Source organism: Scophthalmus maximus, chromosome 3, assembly GCF_022379125.1.
Source record: "Scophthalmus maximus strain ysfricsl-2021 chromosome 3, ASM2237912v1, whole genome shotgun sequence".
NCBI classification, from domain to species: Eukaryota; Metazoa; Chordata; class Actinopteri; order Pleuronectiformes; family Scophthalmidae; genus Scophthalmus; species Scophthalmus maximus.
In genome coordinates this window covers 26149838-26169566 of record NC_061517.1, presented here as the reverse complement: position 1 = coordinate 26169566, position 19729 = coordinate 26149838, and the positions used below count along the sequence as shown (strand labels likewise).

The window sequence follows — 19729 nt, the reverse complement described above, 5'->3', positions numbered from 1 at the left end:
GCTGTACGTCGGCGCGCCCAACGAGTGTCTGGCCCTGACCCTGTCGCTGCGCATTACTTCTCCCTCTGAGTGATTTTTAATCAGAGGCCCAATTCCAGACCTATCCCTCAAGGTATTCAACCCGAGGTACATTTCATTACCTTCCCTCATCTCACCCGCTGCCGTTCCATTTTCGCGGCGCCGTCCTTAAAAGATGCACACTCAAGTGATAATCAGATTGTTCTCCACTCGACCGGAGTGGAGAGGACTCGGCCGTGATCGGATGTCGGCTGCGGAGGGGCGGCGCCCGCCGGGCTGCAGCTCCGACCGAGGGGCTGGAGCGTCCACAGAGTCGCCCGCAGGTTTCGCTGTCACAGTCGAGGGACGAAGAACGTGGAGTATGTGTTTTTTTTATGGAACATTATCTTCGGCACGATGACCTGAGCGCGTTAACACGTGTCACATCTGCTCATTTTCTTTGTGTAGTTTAGAATACAAAGTCACGAAGCAAGATCTCAAAACCCCTGCGACGATATTAACGCTGAGTACGGAGAAGCCTAGGCACTCACTGTCAGGGCTGGAGTCACGCGTTGAATCATGTTTTTTATTTCTTTTTGATAGACAGAAATTGAATTTGCCAACTGTTTTGATAATTGATGAGTCACTGAGGTCAATAAGCAAAGACATTTTTTTTGCAACCGGCTTCACAAAAGGTACATTTGTAAACGGAACATCCTCGGGCTTGTTTGGACAGAATCGGATGTGAAGACCTTCCCCTTCAACTCTTTTTACAAATCATTATGTTGATCCCCGAGATCTGATCTCTCTTGGTTGTTGTCACTATCAAATAATGGTGTTGAATTGACTCTAACGTTCATCAGCCGCAATCTTCATCAAGATAATGCAAATAGCAACAAGAAGAAAATCTGTAAAGATTTTTCGAGTTTTTTTGATATTCTGTATGTGATGTTGTAAATGTGAATAATAAAGCTTAGAATCAAACATAACAGTATATCCCTCATTCATATGCATTTAAAATAATTATTTTCTGTATTAACCACTTAGTTTGGTTTAAGGTACAACCTTGGAAATGTTGGCCATTTGTCAGACTAATCGTCTAAAGCACATCTAGGTACAATAAGCAGCTGAATGAATCATTTAAAAAAATGGAGATGAAAAAAGATTTCCATGGACTCAAATACAACCGACCGTCTTTTCGTTTTGCGTCGCATCAAAATCAAACAACCGCGCTGAAAACACATTCAAGAGACGGAGCGCGCTTCATTGTTGTTCAACAGACGCGTGAATCTGTCGCTGCTAAATACAGTCATTCATTTCCTTCTTAAGATACATAATTGGTGCCAAATTGAAACGTAGTAGAAAGGGGTCTTCATCGTAGAAAGATGGGCAATCTGAGAACTCCCGAAAAGTGAAGCCAAATCATCCGAGTCGCCCCCTGGTGGCTGAGTGCAGTGTATGTCATAAACCCCAGTTCCTCCACCTGTTATCAGATGGGATATGGACCACACTAAAAAACAGTACAAGTTAAATATTTTTTCCCCCCAAGATAGCTTCAGTAATTTTGTGGTAGTTCTTTTCTTGCTTATGTATGTTCAAGTCCGACTAGTTAAACTAGATGATTGACGGCTGACATTGACTTGTCATCAGTGCGACTCATACGAAATCATACGATGCGATAACTACCGCTGGATGTCTAAGGACGTCAAAAGCGTAAAAATGTTGGGTGGCGGTTCGCTCACTTGGTAGCGCCGGTGCCCCGCGTACGGAGGCCTGAGTCCTCCTGCCGCGGCCGCGGGTTCGACTGCGACCCCCCCCCCCAGTTGTACAGATGGTTTGTCTATAATGTTGGCCGGTGGGTGAAATGCTGTTTGGGCCACGGGGGATTTGTGTTTTTGTTGCAGTAAAGATGAAAAAGGCTATAGTTTCATATTTGATTTAATTAAGACATAGTGAATACATGTACAGTGAATACGTGTATTGCATTTCCCTTAATGTGTGTGTTTGATTCATTTAAATCACCTCCACTCTCACCACGTGATTCACAGCAGAGCAGCTTTATGATGATAATACGATTATTTTTAAATCATCAATCAAAACGGTCTATTGAATAATAAAAAAAATAAAGATTCGTCGTAGCCCCAACTCATTGTGATTCACTTTGCCTTTGCAGCAGCAGCAGCAGCAGCAGCAGCACAGATGCTCGATTGTGAGTAAGTTGCTGGCGTCGGTCCATATTTTAATGACGAGAATCCTGGGGGGGGAAACAAACACAACGGGAAAAGTTGAGCTTTTTCAAGAACAAGTCGAGAAAGGAACACGCCGCAAAATGCTCATCACAAATCACGGCCCCCCGGTAATTAACCGTTTCCCCTAAAAATAAAACAACATTAGCCTCCCGCCTCGCACCCCTCGCCAGGCAACAGCTGGCCAGCAAGGACTCGGTGACTTCGCCGCTGTCTTGGCACGGCTTCGTCCGAGCGCGCCGCCCACGTCGGAGTCTGCCAGGCCGGTGCGGCGCGCTCTTCGCTCCGCTCGGCAGCGTTGTCGCATCTAATGGCCACAGATGAAGCCCCCCGCGCCACGGGCCGCCGGGTCCACGCTGCGAGCTGAAGGACTCCCCCTCATTTACAGAGCGCTCACCCGGACCCCTCCTGGCCCAGCCTCCTGTCCTTCAGGAGGACGGCGACTCCGCGTCCAGAGGAGCTGACTCCAGCAGATGGATGGTGGGCATCAAGCTGCGTGAGCGACCTGATAATTAAATCTGACGCTCTGACCGTGGCGCCGAGCCCTGGACCTCGTGTCCAGGTTGCGCTCCCTTACCTCCGACGCTCTGGTCGCCTGCCCGGACAGTGTTGTTCTAATTGGTGCTGGAGCTTCGCCGCTCGGCTGCAGAGGGGTGTCCCTAAAACCTGGATTTGAAGTGGATTTAATGTTACCTGGAATCGTCCAGGAATGTGTCGTCATTCTGGAGATTAAAGGTTATTTTCATCTAGAAAAACAACTCTGCATGAATGTCATGTGCTGCATTGTGCTGCGGACGGAAATCCCCTGGTTACATCTTAATCCACACACAGTGAGTGGCACGTCTTCGTCCTCTCCCGACTGTCCTGACGGATGACAGCATCCTTGACACGGTCTTCAGCTTTTGAACCTAAATCAAGGAATGACAACAAATATGAGTAAAATTGTAAGCAAAATAAATTGTAAGCATCATAATAATAATGCAATCTTGACCTCATTTAGTTGCATCTGGGACAATTTCCTAATCCCGTGTGAGGGCTGTTGGGCTCTGATTCATTAAGTGAACAAGTTCCCCTCCTCAGCTGCGAGCGAGGCCTTCAGGTGACTGTGTGCTTGTGCTCTCTCCGTCTCTGCAGGCAACCCGCTGCTTCTCAACTCCTCGATGCAGCCCGACCTGACGGTGGGCCGGACGTACAGCACGCCCCTCTGCTTCCAGGATGGCACGGACAAGGAGCTCTTTGACCCGCTGCCGGACATCAAGGTCAAAGTCCAGAGCTCCTTCATGGTGTCCCTGGGTGTGGCCGAGCGGGCGGAGTTCCACGCCAAGGCCCCCGCCGAGACCTTCCCGCGGGACCTGAGCCGGGACTACTGCAGCACCATGGACCGGCGCAAGAAGGGCCTGCTCACCCTCAACGGGCCGCTCGGCTGCGGCAGGGAGCAGCTGAGGACCGCGGGCGTGTTCGGCCACCCCGGAGGACGGCTGGTCGCGCCGAACACCGGTGAGCTTCGCAGGGAGGAGATGACGGCGCAACGCTGAATTCGCTTGTTGGCAGAGAAAAAAAAGGGCACAGCCTCAATCTTACTTTGTGTTGATCATGAAAAGCAGCTCACGCTCGGTTTCCATGACGAGAGGCCGCAGAAGCTTCTCGTTGCAGTCACCATAACACCAGCCGGCGCCGTTTCACGTCGGGCACAGCTTCCACGGGAAGTCTCCCAAAGCAGCAAATATCAATTTTTCTCCAATTCCATGCCACTTGTTGCTGCAGTTAACGGTCTGGTGCATGTGCAATCAAGCACGTACGGGGGTTTTTTTTCGCTGCAGTGCTTTGTCGGCACACACACACACACACACACACCCGCCCGCCCGCCCGCCCGCCCGTCCGTCCGCACATAAAAATTGGTTCAGTGCAAATTGTGCTGGAAGGCAGTACAATGCCTAAAGACAGACGCAGATCAGGGCCTTTCAAAGACGGGATGAAACGAATGAAGCGGAATGGGACTTTATCGTGGTGTCCAACCAAAGTGGGAAATTGTCTTCAGCTTACCAGAACATGAAAACATTGAACATTTCAAAGCAAATGTGTGAACGGGACCACAACAGGATGACTAGATACACACAGTACGGTGGTAAAACTGTAAAACAACCAAAACAAATTAACATTTCTGGGGAACAGGATTCACAGCCTGCCTATATCTGATCCTCTTTGTAAACAATTTCTAATATTCAATGTTTATTGACACCAGAACTATCAGGTCCACTATGTCCCTACGAAAATTGGGTACTTGTCGGAAGTCTTACGAAAAGATAAAAGAAAAGATAAGCCCTGTGCAAAAGCGTTAATATAGTGTCCGTCAAGTCCGACTCTCACTGCAGTACATCACGACCGTCCGCACACCTACGCAGTCACTGACCGACCGAGCTAGGAAGCCGTTGCAGTTTCCCTCTCGGGCAACCAGGGGCCACGCTGCCGTCGTGCCCCGCCAACACAAACGGAGTGATTGGAGGAGTTTTGCGCGGAGCGCTGCGGTCGTCTCGGGGGTCAACAGCCGCCGTGCGCGCCGCTCGCACTCACAGGCCCTCTCGTGCGGCCGCCCGCTTCACGTGGCCCTGCGGCGGAGGGGTGAAGTGTAATCAGCCCCCCGCGGTCATCGCCCAGGCGGAGGGTCTGAGTGGAGCAGTCACCGCTGTCAAGTGCTGCTCTCGCGCGGCCCGTCGGCGTGCGCCGCTATTCATTAGGCTGAATGGCCGGCCGCACGCAGCACTTCGCCACAGATTACTGAGGCCTTCTCGTCACCTCCGTGGTACGGAACCAAAATAGTGGCGCATACCTCACAGTTCCCTTGGCTTTTATATAATGAGTCTTTCAAACTGTGGAATAACACAGATTGCAAAAAGTATTTATTCTCTTGTTGCCGTGCAGATACAGTAGATGAAGATAGTAGTTTGGAGCCTAGGTTTCCAGATACATGCCCTTTGAGATTTCTGTTCGCATGCCGAGACGTTGGTGTTCACCGAATAGGAAACAGATGACATTCCAAAAAAATAAATAGACAGCAACAACATCTGTCTGCAAACAACGTCCTGATCCGGCCGGATAATCCACAGACTCACAGTTGAGCAATTTTGTAATTGGAATGACTGTTTCTGGAGAGGACACATTGTCAAGGTGAGCGACGGAGAGGGCCCAGTTGCCGGGACAACGCATACAGGCGCAGATCGGGCAACACCAATGTGAGAACACGCACGGAGGAACACGATGGAAATCCTGGGTAAAAGACGACACGCCGAAGGAGTCAGAATTAGTCTGATCCAACGAGATGCTGAATGTGCTTGTTACGTCGCAGTGTGAAGTTGAATGCATTTTCATTTTTTGCTGGCACAATATATAAGACGGATGCAGTCGACCTGATACAGGGTGAGATCAAGTTGTCCAATTGGCTAAGGAGTGACCCGGAAGTATTTGATCAGCAGCTATGATTCTCGAAATGTTTAGGAAAGGAGCTTCAACGCTTCCTTTCCTATCTCCTTTTGCAGTTCCATAACTATGACGAGAGAACGTATTATAGTCCCGGTGTGCGCCGAGCTCCCGTCACTAAGTTCCCCTTTAATATTGCACGAGGCATTTCAGTTGTCTCTGAATTTTGTCGACTGAGAATCGTTCATTTCCTATTCTTACTGGGCGACAAGGAGTCTGCAGCATGTTAACATGATAAAAAACGGACTCGGTTGTAACTCCTTAGGGACGTTTCCCCTCTTATCCGAGAACCGGACGAGTCTCCTGGATGAAGGTGAAGCGTCTTTGAGAAACTACAACCAAGTCCAGTGGCGTCTGCCTCCGCGCCCTCGTGGAGAACCATGAGCTGGGATGAATGAGAATCTCCACAGACACGACAGAGGTGAACAGAGTTTTATTTTGAGATCACAGAATATAAAGTCATAAATCAGTGCTTGGCAGCAGACACGGTGAGGAGACGTCTGAACTACTCGGCGGCCCTGGTTAAACTCATTAGCAATTAGCATTGGTTAATTAAAGTTCTCGTAAAAGTTCTTCTTCCATGTCCCTCCAAGGCCTCCGTACTGTCGTCGTGCGATACTGTCGATCAGAAGAAAAAAAGTGCGCGGAGGTCGGGCAGCCGCTCGCGTCGACGGGAGCTCGTGACTTTCAAGGCTGCAGTTCACATCGTGTGTTTCCATCCACAGTCAGTTGTTCTTGTTGTTGTTGGGGTTTTTCTTCCACAATGAAAATTGCGAAACTCGTCTCACACAAAAGTGCCATGAGTCATTTTTGTCCGCATAAGGCAATGACAAACTGTGTATAATGTACATACCAGGGCATAGACACACTTTGCTCCCAGCCGCCAATCAAAACTCACAAGCCCATAGTATGTGGGTGCGTGTGCGTCAGACCCTTTGTCAACATTTCAGTGACTGTACATCCTCCTTCATTCTATCTATCTATCTATCTATATACAGTAGATATTCCTGATACATCATCAGCGTTTTGCCCGTGCTAAAATAGGTGTATTTTCTTTCATTATAATTCCAGTGAATTTCTTTTTGTTTCGAATCAAAAAGTCAATTTGTGATATTTTATATTCACACATGAGATCCACTGTTGCTCCTTGGTCTCCGCCAGCTCATTACACTATACATGTATATTTCCACAGGCCCGGTTTGAACAACATGTCTGTAGCCCCCCCATGACGTGCTGCTGACACATCTGTGTGTGTGTGTGTGTGTTTTCCAGGGGTCAGCCTGCTGGTGCCTCACGGAGCCGTGGCTGAGAACATGTCCTGGGAGATGTACATGGTGATCAATCAGGGGGAGGCAAGGTGAGGCCAGAGTTCACGCAAATATCATTCTGTCTGTCGGCGTCCGTCTGTCTCATCATCCGTTAGCCCCCCCCCCCCCCCCCCCCCCCCCCCCCCCCGAACCTCCGTCCTCCGTCCTCCGTCCTCGCCGTCCTCGCCGTCCTGCTCCTGCTCTCATTATGCCCGGTGGACCGACGCTGGGTCGCCCCTCCGAAGTTCTACTGAGGCCGATCGCAAGGTCACAAGTCTGATGCGTTTTCATCTGAGCCCACTGATGTCGAAGGGGAATGTGTTGGTTTCTCCGCGTTCGTCGTCGCCGTTGAGTTCAGCAACGAGCCCGACTCGCTCAAAGAGAAAAGAAATAACTCGAAGCTTTGGAGATGAATTTGAGGATTCATCGTCAGTGTCTCCGGGGACCCGTAGTGTTGTGTGATGGAAAAATAACCTGTACGTTTTCTCTCCTCAGACTTGAAACTGTAATATCTGAAGTAGGGTTATTTTCATTATCGATTAATCTGTCCATTACTTTCTCGATTCATCGAGTCGATGTTTGGTCCATAAAGTGTCATAAGATGGTGAAACATGTCGTTCGTGTTCCCCAAAACTCCAAGATGATGTTTTGTTTTGTCCAAGACGCCGAAATCAAAGAATCTTGACTTTCTTTTTCATAGAAACTACTTGCAGGACTCCTGTAGGTGTCAGGAGGTGGGTGGTCACTTCCCGGAGCCCCTCGCAGGTGTTGGTCGGGGGCCCCTGATGTCCCTGCTGCTGTGGGGGGTCTGCAACAGAGTCCTTTCATTTAGCCAACTGACTCGCAGGAAGCAATGTCAAACCTCCAATCTCTCTCTCTTCTTTTCCTTTTTTTTTCTTTTCTTCCGGTCCTCGCCGCTCTGCCGAGAGTCAATATGTAGTTTGTGCGCTCCGCTCTGTGTCAACAACGCGGCGTTCTGGGGGGGGGGAAGAGAGAGAGAGAGAGAGAGAGAGAGAGAGAGAGAGAGAGAGAGAGAGAGAGAGAGAGAGAGAGAGAGAGAGAGAGAGAGAGAGAGAGAGAGAGAGAGAGAGAGAGAGAGAGAGAGAGAGAGAGAGAGAGAGAGAGAGAGAGAGAGAGAGAGAGAGAGAGAGAGAGAGAGAGAGAGAGAGAGAGAGAGACCCGCAAACCCGGGAAAAGCATGTTTAAAGGGTGATGAATGCGCTGATGGAAGGCGCGGGCGTCTCCCGGGGCCCCTTCCATCTCGGCGGTGTGCGTGCATTGTGTATTCTGATCACAGCGCGGTAATGACCCCTGGATGGACTGAGTCTCTCTCCGGGGAGGGTTGGTTGGGGGGGGGGGGGGGGGGGGTTGTTTGTGGCACAAACCCCCACTCTTCCCCCGCAGATAGACACGAGGGCTTTTTTCCAGTTTGCTGTGAAGTGTCACTGTTTGTTCTCGCCACTCCGACCGGAACAGAAGGGAGAGCCCACACAATGCACACGTTAGGAAAATAGGTCCAATGAGGGGCTTTCAGCTCGCCTCCACCAGGCACTGACATAATAAGGTGCGGACGGCGCCGCGTCTCTCATTTTCCTCTTATTTGAGGTCATTTTTTAAAAAGCAGCCTGTCAACATTCCTTTACAACGGCACGCTGACCTCCGACCCCTTGTCCTCGACAGGGTTTCACTCTGCTGCACACAACACACAGTCCATCGCTGAATCTCTTTCGCCCGTGTCCTTAAAATGTACAGTGCATGTTTAGTATAATCCACGAGCTCTTTGTCAACCTGCACGAGAACGACCAGAGCCGTCCCTCAAGCATGTCTTACACCAATTCATCCTCTTTGGAAAACACAAATCACAAATCATTTCAGGCTCCAACCCGACAGTTGGTTTTTTTTGCCACATGCTTTCATTTTCTCCCCCCGCCGCTCTGTGAGCAGAGGGGATGTTTCCCGTCGACACCCATATTTCTGCCTGTGGTCTCTTTGTGCTTGTCATCTCACCGCCTGTCAATCACAGTCCACATCTCAGCGGGGCCGGAGAGGACGCAGGGAATTGCATCCTCTCTTCTCCTCCGCGGCGTCCGGAGCCCCCCCCCCTCGATCCTTGTCCAGCCGGCTTCTCCACACCCCGATAGAGTCCTATTAAAGCCTTCTTTTTTTCTCACACAAAAAGATGTGTTCTTGAAGCTTCTCAACGGCTCATCTAAATCTTTTCAGGGCGCAATTTTGCTTAGGTCAGACATATTCCCTTTTGCCTCCGAGGGTTTTTACGAGCGCTTTGTGTTGTGAGATAAATCCTGTCCACCGACTGAGGCAGAAACCGCTTTGTCCTGCAGGAAAAGAGCCTTTAACGACCGAACTAGTTTCCATACGCGAGCCCCACCAACATCTGGGACACTGGACTGTCTTCTGTTTATTGTTGCCTCGACAAGCCCCAGTTCAAATATTTATTTCATAGAGCGGAAGAGGGAAAACTGTCAGAGCTCACACACGGTGCAGAGCAGGGGCGAGTTGATAATCTCACGTACAGTAACGTGGTTGTCGGTAGAAGTGCACCGGTGCGACGCGGCCCGACTGCTTGGATGTCTGTCCCCTCGGGTCACGGCCCAGGACGCACAGTGACTGACCTGAATCAGCTGTTTTTTAGAGATACAAGACACGGATACGATGACTATAAATGAATAAGCATTCCAAAAAATCTACTAGACCCTCCGAATATACACTGTTATGACATCACAATGCCGTTATCTGAGACGTATTATTTGAATTAACAAAGCTCATTGGATAAGTCATAGTAATAGATGCCTACACCGGTTTTATGGCAAATGTTGCAATTATGTGTGTTTCCATAAATGGATTAAGAGTAGAATATTGTTACACATCCGGAGGTTTGCACCGCGGACCATAAATACATTTGTCTGACCACTGATCCTCAGAGGAAACAGAAAACACACAGTACGAGAGATGTTTCCTTTTGGCTAATGAGCTTTTCACTGTGTCCGTATACCTCTAGGGAATAATGCGGAAAGTCATGAAAACGATTATGAATTTTTCTGCGATAGGTTTGCGGACATGAAGATTCAAACCCCCCGACGCAACGTGGAAATCGAAGCAAAAGCTTTTGGTTTGTAAAAACCAAATGTTTAGCTCGTGGACCGATTGTGATAAAGAAGAGCTCACAGGGTATCCGGTATGGAAAAGGCCGAATGTGGGGCCGACTAACGCCACAGTATCTTCAAAGTAAAACCAATATTAATGATATGTTGAAAGGCTTTGTTTCTTTAGGCAATTTCACCAATAATAACGGGATTATTCTTTTAAAGTTTATTTTTAAGGCATAGGAAGTAAACGGGGACATCGATCTTCAGCCACGGTTATCATCTTTTCCATTTTCTGCTCAGATAGACACACGATTCAGAAACATCCTCCCTGCCTGTCTGTATTGACTCTCTTCAAGACACTAGAGAGGGAGCGATCGACTGCTGGCCGTTCAGGTCCCTCTGATGAACTCATTACCAACTCTGCAGTTTTGGCGCAGTGGTTAGTGCGTCTACTAATGAATTTCTGTGAGATTCGATTTCTGTTTTGTTTTTTTTCTTTTGTCTTTATGGTCATAACTATTCATGTGACATGAAGCATGCATGTAGCATGCGTTTTCTGATAGCCTAGGTTGTCCTGAAAAAGAAGATGTATATAACAGGACTGTACGTGACAGGGTTTAGGTTACACAAGCGTTGTTACACTAGGAGATGAGGCGGACCACAGTGAGGAAAAGTAGAAGTAGTAATAAATATGTTATTGCAGCTAGTCGTCCAATATCAGAGAGACATTACAGTAACTGTAATATTGTTTCATATGTTCATACAGGGTAAGATCGGTCTGGTGGACACAATCATTTCTCCACGTGGCAAAACATGGCGCTACTGGTGTGCTTCACATATTCAGTGATTTCAGACTCTCATTCTTTTTATTACCGTTATTTATCTGAGTGTATGACTCCGGTTGACATGTGACCGCATGTCACGCTGAGTTGTTTCAAATGATTAGCCTCGTTGTCAACACTCGTTGTCCCGGTCGAGTGCGTCGCGGTCGCACCGCGGTCCGGGGGCTGGAAATGAAGTGGTGTCAGGGTTAGTTGAATAGTCATTAGTGTGGTGTTACAAATCAAGGCCGTGTGCCTTCTTTTCTTTCGTTTCTGTCTTTCACAGACGGGGGGTTCATTTCATCTATTGTTTACATTGTTGCGGAGATGCTCTTTCAATCGAGGCCGCTGCCGGTCCTTGATTACCGAAGTTGCTCTGACGAACACGTTGCAGAAAAAAAGGCTTCAGCTGGCTGAAAGGAGACGGAGGAGAGACGACGATGTGGACGACTCGAAGTGAACGTCTCTCCGCCACCTCGGAGCCTGACCTCCAGACGCCCCGTTCGACTGACGTAGCCACGCGCCACAGACGGCGTGTTAAAAATGGATAAGAGCACAGTGGGACAAACAGGTGGGGGACTACGAGCAAATAAAGGTGAAGCTAATGGGCCGTGCTAATTTGTGCATTCATTAAAGGCCGTCTCTACCCCCCCTCCCCCCCCCGGCCCAACGTGCCACTTTGCACGGCCCCCCGAGGAGTGAGCCATCGCTCTCTTTTAACAATGCACCTCGTCTGGAGAGCCCTTCATCCTGACGAGAAGTGGAACGTGGAGAAGAGGAAGACGCCGGCCTCGGGCGCTCTGCTCGGGTGACCGCCGGCACACTCTCCGGCCCGAGCTCATCTGCTCCTCACCTACACTTTGCATTGGATGTGTGAACAGGCTCAGCGGCTGTTGTCTGAGGGACGTAGTTGCTCTCTGAAGAGCAGACAAGAGACTTTGGGGAGGAGGGCTGAGGTTGTTCTGCATTGCGACGGTACCTGACGGCCGGAGAAAGTGAATATAGTATAGTACATTGAAGGATAATTATGGTTTATTAAAACCTGTATCTTATTTTTTTGTAGTTATGGCTTTCAGGTGTGTGTGTGTGTGTGTCGAATGCGTTTGGCGTGCGTGCGTGCGTGCGTGGGCCGTCAGACTGTCACTGAGGTCATGAACCAACCTCCAGGTCCGCCAACATTTCTGCAAGAAAAATGAAGCTCTGACTTTTTCCTTGTGGCTGCAGTCGCGTTTGCAGTTCAGGTTTTTGCAATTTAACAACATTTCAGAATTCAGTCCCCAAAAAAAAAAACCCACCCAAAAAACAACCCAGACGTCCTTTAACAAGATGGTGTGTCGCACCAGCAGCTCCGGGGGCCGCGCCGCTCGCTGTTGCCCGCTTGCCTAACCTTTTTCTAATTAGCACTAAACACAAAGTGCTGCGGCGCCTGAGCGGACCCTCGTTAGTGTTACAGGTCCTAGGACATAAAGTCAAAGTGGAGCAAGAGGAAAAGTTAAATGTTCAGCAAAAGTTATTAGGATTCATTCTCTTGGGGGGGGGGGGGGGGGGGGCATGGAAATCTGTAGCACAGTTTGATGCCAATCCACCGGAGATGCTCTACTGCAGGGGTCACTAATAGGGCCACAACTGATAGATCATTGAGAATTAGTAAATGCTGACGGGCCGTTTCCATTCTACTGATGGAGCCGGCGTCACTGCACTGGTGTCGATCTTTTCCTGCTTGGCGTCCAGACCGTATAGTCGGGACGCAGGCGATGAGTTTCACTTTCTCCAGGGCCGAAGCTTCGACCTCCCTCACTTTGCTCTACAGCGAGACAGAGGACACGCCGACACTTTGAACTTGAGGCGCTGCGGCATTTATTATATGAAGACAGACTGTAACCTGCAGCGCACATTCACTACTGCAGCCAACACACACACACACACACACACACACACACACACACACACACAGCTCCATTCCCGAGAGGAGACGCGCCACCGCGTGGCGTGTTTTTTCATGAAAACATCATCACAGATGATGATGTTTTCATGAAAAAAAAAGGAATAATCCTCTGATTTCAGCTTCTTAAATGTGAATATGTTCTGGTTTCTTCGCTCCTCTGTGACAGTGAACTGAAGATCTTTGGTGTCGTGGACGAAACAAAACATCATCTCTAGGTTTTGGGAAACACGATCGACACTTTTCACCATTTTATGAATCAAACAACTAATTGTTTAATCGAGGAAATGATCTACAGATTAATGGATTATGAAATTTGTTTGGTCCTTATTCTACCTGGAGTGAGAAGAGAACATTATTGGAGAGTTTGTTGTTAATAATTCCACCAGTTCAATATGAAAACTGACAATTAACTTTGTCGAAGTGTTATTGAATTGCAGGCCTCTTTCTCCTTATTTGTCCGTTGTTGATGAGGAGGCTGGATGTGAATATACAACCAGCATACTAAATACGGCACTCCTAAGGAATTTGCAATTTGTGCAGTCGCCGTTATTGTTTTTTCAGTCTGGACCAAAGAGGTGAACTGACGAGCTCCTGTCAGTCGGACAGTTAGCATAGCATCCACAGTAGCATGAGTGAAAACCAAAGGGGGGGGGGGGTCATATTGCTGGAGATGAACCTGAGCCAATGAAAAATAAAATATATATTCAGTATTTTTTATATAAGTGTGAAACAAAATTCTTTACGATAAAAAAACAAATGCAAGATATAAAACTCAGACACACTTTAGGTGGGATGGTTAAAATGTAATGGCATTTTATAGGATGAAGATAACTGGAAAAAGTAAGTAATAAATAAGTGAAGAGGATTTTACTCCGAATGTTGTGCATGGAGTAGTAATGTCAGGGCTTCGCTGGGGTTCGCTGCTTTGCTTGGTGGCCCATTTTTGGGACAAGTTCGTCTGTTCCTTTGGGGTGGGACGTCCCGGTAGGCTATCATGTACCTGCAACACCCGAGGTTCGATTCCAGCGGAGGACATAATCCGACTCAGGGAAATGAATGGTGGTGGTGGGGCGGGTGTTCTGGTTTTTGTCTTATACAGTAGTGCTACTGTCTTTCTAGAGGTGAAGAGGATCTGATCCACTGACTCCTGCTGTTTTGAGCCCTTTCTTTGTTGCAGTCTTTGCATTTGCAGATCTCAGCTGTTTCTTTGGTGGATACAGTAATAAACATCACTGCAAAAATAACACCTAAACATTTGGATTGTTCTTGAATGTGCAGCGGACGGCGTTGAATCTCACCCTCCTCAATCTTCGTTGTCAACCTTGAGTGTCGCTGTGTGGAGCGCTGACGCTTCCATGGCGACCATGAATCACTTTTCATTCTAGGAGGAGGAAATCTGAACAAGTCAACACTTTGAGATCTCTGATCTGCGATGATGGAAACAAGCGCCGCCAGCGTTTTCTTTTCTTTTCTTTCTCTTAGATGCGCCGCCCATCCTTTAAACCCTTAAACCAACTGCCGCCATCCACCGGCGAGACCTGTTTGCCGTGAGCTGCTTTTAATGAGCACGCTCCAGCTCGCCGGCGCATTTCGGTGACCTCTTCACCCCCGTAGCCGGAGCCAATGATCTTCCAGCAGCGCGGCCGCGTCGCGGTAACTTGAACCCGAGCAGCGCGAGTCCGCTCGGCAAGAAGGCAGACCCGGAGGTGCGAGCCCCCGCGGGCGTGTGTTGTTGTTCGCCGCGCACCTCTTTCCAGGAGCTCCCCTCATTAGTTTGTTGTTTCCCGTGCAGCGGCAGGAGCTCAAAGAGGGTCTGTTAACGTACACGCCGGCCCCGCCATCATCCACATGAAATGCTGAGCAGGAGCGTCGCCGCTTTGCCGGAGCGAGTGTTTATTTTTTATCACAGATTATGGATCATGCGGGTGAAAAAAATAAGTACAGAACCCGATAAAGCGTTACACCATAACGCTTACGTTTCTTATTTTCAGTCTTGCTGCGGAGTCATTTATTGCGTACATGCTTTAGATAAAAAAGACAGCTGTTCCCCTGGCAACCCCCCGACCCGCCTTTCTGCTGACGCTTGTCCACATGTTCGCGCAGGCCTGCATCGTCTCCCTGCAAGACTTCTTGTATCTTTTACTCTGTGTTTCATTCTCCCCCCGTGTGTGTGTGTGTGTGTGATGGTATGTTTAGTGTCCAAACGCTGGAATGCTGTGAGATCCTGCTGGGCCCCGAGGTGACGTACGGCCCTCCGGGCCTGGACCTCTTCTGCCCAGTGGCCATGACCATCGCTCACTGCGCCGAGGTGGACGCGGAGAACTGGAACATCCAGCTCAAGAGGAAAACCCAGGACAGCAAATGGGAGGTGAGAGCCGGGGGGCCCGACACCTGTCAAGGTGGACAGGATCTTAGCCGCGGTTTAGACATGGTGTTTGCCTTCTCCTCGCTTGTCTGTTTCCCCGAATGGCTCCATTATTTTTTTGGGTGGTGAAAGGAGGGCAAAACCCCCCGAACTCAGAGGTTTCCACTGCTCATGTCCGCACCACAAAGACAGCTACACCTGCAGATTGGATGTGGCAGAGGTTCAAGTAAGCACAAGAAAAGACAGGTCACAGATGTCGCGGCCCTGCCGTGATGTTGCCATGTAGCGCTCCACCATCTAAGGGTCCGCGTTTCTATGTGAGCCAGTATTTAGATGGGAGCAGTTTCTCCCTTCGGACGAGATACAATGGGTGGATGAGGGGATTTCATCTCCAGAATGTGACAAATATGCAGCTGCTGCTGCCGCTCAGTTGTTTACATGGCTCAAGTTGGAACGAGTTGTTATGCAGATTCAGCTGCGACACCTGCGATCTGCAGACGTGGAGGAAGAATAGCCGCGGTGCCTTGGTAACAAAATAAAGAAAGAAAAGATTCCACATGAAATGAACCGATGTACCCGCATCATAATGAGGCCTTGAGGTCAGGTTCATTCCACATGAAGCTTAAAGCCACAGTGTGTAATATATAGAAGAATTTATTCACAGAAATTGAATATATTTTCCATAACTATATGTTCATATATGTATATATATATAGTTCCGTGTGGTGGACCCGATCTCCGTGTGAGTCTCCATGTTTCTACGTCGTGTTGAATACGGTTGTTGAACTAAACGCTCCAGAATTCGTCGCGTTCACGTTGAATTTGCAGACGCTGCCAAAAAAACGAAAATGGAATCAGCGGTGCGCATCCATAATGTGTCCCCTGTCGGTTGCTCAGTTGGTTTCAGTTTGCAACTTTACCACCAGATGGCGCCAGAAAAATACACACGGGTTTTAATCAGCTAATGCGACTACTGCAGAAATCCCCTGACCCCCTCCACATACGCATGCAATGCATTTTATATTGAAGCGGCAATGGACATGGTTTTTGCTTCAAGTTTTCATTGTGAAGTAAAGGAGCAAATGTCGACTGCATTGTGAAACGGCTATCGAGTAACGACACCACCTGAATATGAATCAGTTCCCCGTGAGCCTCCTTCTCTCTGTTTGAGTTTGTCCGGCACCATGGTGAGACATTTTGTGGAAAAACAAAGTGCTTTTTTATATATATATATATATATATAGATATATAAGTCTATAGATATAGATATATATATATATTTTTAGTGCTTTCTTTTTCCCCAGTAGCTACAGTACCGGTAGCTTTCCCCAGGCAGTGGAAACAGCAGGCGGTGGAGACACTGGAGGAACTGTGAAAACTCAACTCAGAAAAAGAAAAAAAGAAAAAAAAGCAGGGGGGCAAAGTAAGGTGAGGCTGGAGAGTGATAGAACCTGATGAGGTAAACTCAGACAGGCGTTCACACGGAGAGCCAAGGACGGACTGGGACGGAGCCTGGACCTGGAATAATCCATCCAACTATCCATCGTCTACCGCTTTATCCATTTAAGGGTCAGGGGGGGTTGGAGCCAATCCCAGCGGACATTGGGCGAGAGGCGGGGTTCACCCTAGACAGGTCGCAGCCTATCACAGGGCCACATACAGAGACAAACAACCATTCACTCTCACATTCACACCTACGGTTAATTTAATAGTCTCCAATTAACCCTAACCGCAAATTAATACTTGTCTCCAGTGTGCCCATTGAGATCCACTTGCAATCTGATCGCAAATAGCATTTTCACAATCAGATCACGATCCATACTCGACGCATCGCAGGTGCGTCTACATCCGTACTCTCTGTGCAGTGTCAATCTGATCCACCAGGTGAAAATGGAGTATCCGTTCTTTTGCATGCAACCGGGTGTTTTACTCTGCCTTTCTCTCGGCACTGAGATCGGTCTCGGTTTCCTGAGTTGATTTGCGACTTGTTGGTTTTGGTTGCCCCCGGCCCGGGACTTTCACTCCATCTCCCACTCCCGCCCCACCACCTTCTTTCTGGCAGTAACCGGCAGCAAAACAGCTCCGGCACGCTTCGGACCGGACATAGATCATCTAAATGTGCCAGGGGCCAGATGTAATGTTTGTGAGCTCGAGTCAGAGGGAATGTTGGATTGACATTCAACAGGTCCAGAAAACACCACTGCAAATGAATTCCATTCAACTGCGAATTTAATGAACTCATTGCACTCGTAAGTCCAGCAGTTACAAACCATCTGGATTGTCGGTCCTTCATCGGAAGCCACGTCCCTCGCAGTGGCGCCCCCAGAAAACCTTTTTTCACAGCTGAGTGGCCAGATGGGGAGAATGAAAACCTCAGGGTGACACACCGAAAACCAAATGCCGTTACTGAAATTCAGGAATTCTATTATGCCGTTGAAGTATATTTTTGGATTTGAGTTTTGGAGAGTTGGATTTTGTTAATTTTTTCAAGTCTGTTTTTTGTTACCTTAGTTATTAATTGCTCCCTTTTCCTTTACCTGTATTCGGATCATGCTCCTTCAAACCTGTGACACTTAGGCCTAATTATACTATTTAACTATTATTTAAAAAATGTACTGTACTTTATTGATTTAAAAGAATGAACTATAATTCTGCTGCTCTTGTATATATCAAATACAATAATCAAGTGCACCTACAGCTGCCGGGTTGACTGCATTCGTTTTTATTTGTTTAACTGTTCTAAGACCCAACTATACTATTTAACCCAATGTAAAATATCAGATAGAAGCATTCTACCAGCATGTAGCATATGATACATATGCTACTGCAACTCGCCAGGGGGGGCCACTGGGCTGGCCAGTGATTTAATTGGGTGAGATTTAACGTGAGATGCCACGAGTTGTTCTCTCTGTTCTCTGCTCCCCCTCTGTGGGATGGTAAAAGGTGCAGTTAGTCGGCGCCACATGTGACCGGTGAATTATGTGTGAGCCATAAAAAGACCGTTGGGGCTCCGCGGGCGAGCTGATTGATCCGGCCTCATGTCCTCTGTCGGTCCACAGGGTGACTTAAGGCCAGATGACGGTAACACCGCCGGTCGGGCAGGAGGAATATAAAGAAACAATTACGGCGTGTAATGGCCAGCGAGGAGGCCTGGCTGGCGGTCAGTGAACGGGGCGATTGGCGGCGGTGCCCGTTAGACAAGGGAAGTATCGATTAGTGGATCAGAAGAAAAAAAGACGCAGCACAGTGAGTTTAGACGTGAGGCAATCAGGAGGAGAGTCATGGAGATTGTTTCTCCGCTGACAGCAACTCTCCGTTCCCCTCCATAAACATCTCCCGAATAACACCCCCCCCCACACACACACACACACACCCACACACACACACACACACACTGCAGCAGGGCCGGCCCAAGTTATAGACCAACTAAGCGGCTGCTCAGGGCCTATAGTTTCACAGCCAACCCATGCCCAATGTAACTATAGGCAAAATACAGCCATAGTCAGTCAGACAGTTGATGGAAAAGGCAGTGGCGTATAAAGTCAGTTAAAGATAAAGACAATGTCACAAAAAAATCTGATTCTGGTTAGGGCCCCAGATAGGCTAGGGACCGGCTCTGCACGACAGCACTGACACCTTCCACAGTTCCAACTCACCCAATATTGTACGTTGCTTCATAACTTTGTTGTGATGATTGGCAGCAGGACACATTGGACTTTTCCAGCTCTTTGTGTGTTTTACTTTGTTTATGTTACTTGTCTGGACAAAGTCCTGAGAGCTTAATCCCCAGACCTACAGGCACAACAAGACCCATCTCTGCCATCACCTTGCATTACTCACTCCTTTTTTTTTTCTCTGGGCCGTAACCGGGGGACATGATAACAAGACGAGCAGTGGGGGCGAATCGTGACGAGAACATTCAGCCAGGCGGCAATGTGAAATGTAAATGTAAGTCTGACGTCAAATTTCTGGCAGGCCGAGCGTGGGTCAGAATATTGAATGCTGCAGGTTTGCCCCCAGCTGTTGTGGTGGTTGTCAGCGCTTAAAAGAGCTTGTTGTGAGGAGGAAGAGCAGTCGGATGTGCCGGCTCCTCGACACCGTCTGCTCTCGTCCTGGATAACGTTTTTCTGAGCGATGGAGACGTCTGCTGTGGAGAATACGGAGGAGTCGCGTCCGCGTGCTCCCCGCGCGACGGCGCATCGCAATGTGTTATAGAAGGCTCGCTTTGGTCCTGTGTCAAAGCATTGTTCTATTATCACTGTTGTATTATATGGTGTTTGTATGACGATGGATACAATCACTATCCATCCACCATCTTAATCATGATTTTTCTCACCATCTAGGCTATCCACAAAAACAACTACAGGTGAGCCAAACAAAAAAGAAAAAAAGTGAACGTCTTATGTCAGAAAAAGACTAATTTAAAAAGACGTATTTAAAGATGACAGATCTGGTCTTTGACTTGGA

General features: G+C 48.4%; 2 protein-coding genes across 8 annotated transcripts in view; one reads left to right on the top strand and one right to left on the bottom strand.

The window, feature by feature from the left end:
- The window catches only part of LOC118314126 (NACHT, LRR and PYD domains-containing protein 12), a 593122-nt gene that overhangs the window by 515561 nt on the left and 57832 nt on the right, over positions 1 to 19729 (bottom strand). The window lies entirely within an intron of this gene.
- Positions 1 to 19729, top strand: part of unc5db (unc-5 netrin receptor Db) — a 163928-nt gene that overhangs the window by 122318 nt on the left and 21881 nt on the right. For all 3 annotated transcript variants that reach the window (XM_035640334.2, XM_035640332.2, XM_035640335.2), the window contains 3 exons: positions 3378 to 3740; positions 6990 to 7074; positions 15094 to 15265. In XM_035640334.2, the coding sequence (XP_035496227.2) occupies positions 3378 to 3740; positions 6990 to 7074; positions 15094 to 15265 (620 nt within the window). The remainder of the gene's footprint in view (positions 1 to 3377; positions 3741 to 6989; positions 7075 to 15093; positions 15266 to 19729) is intronic.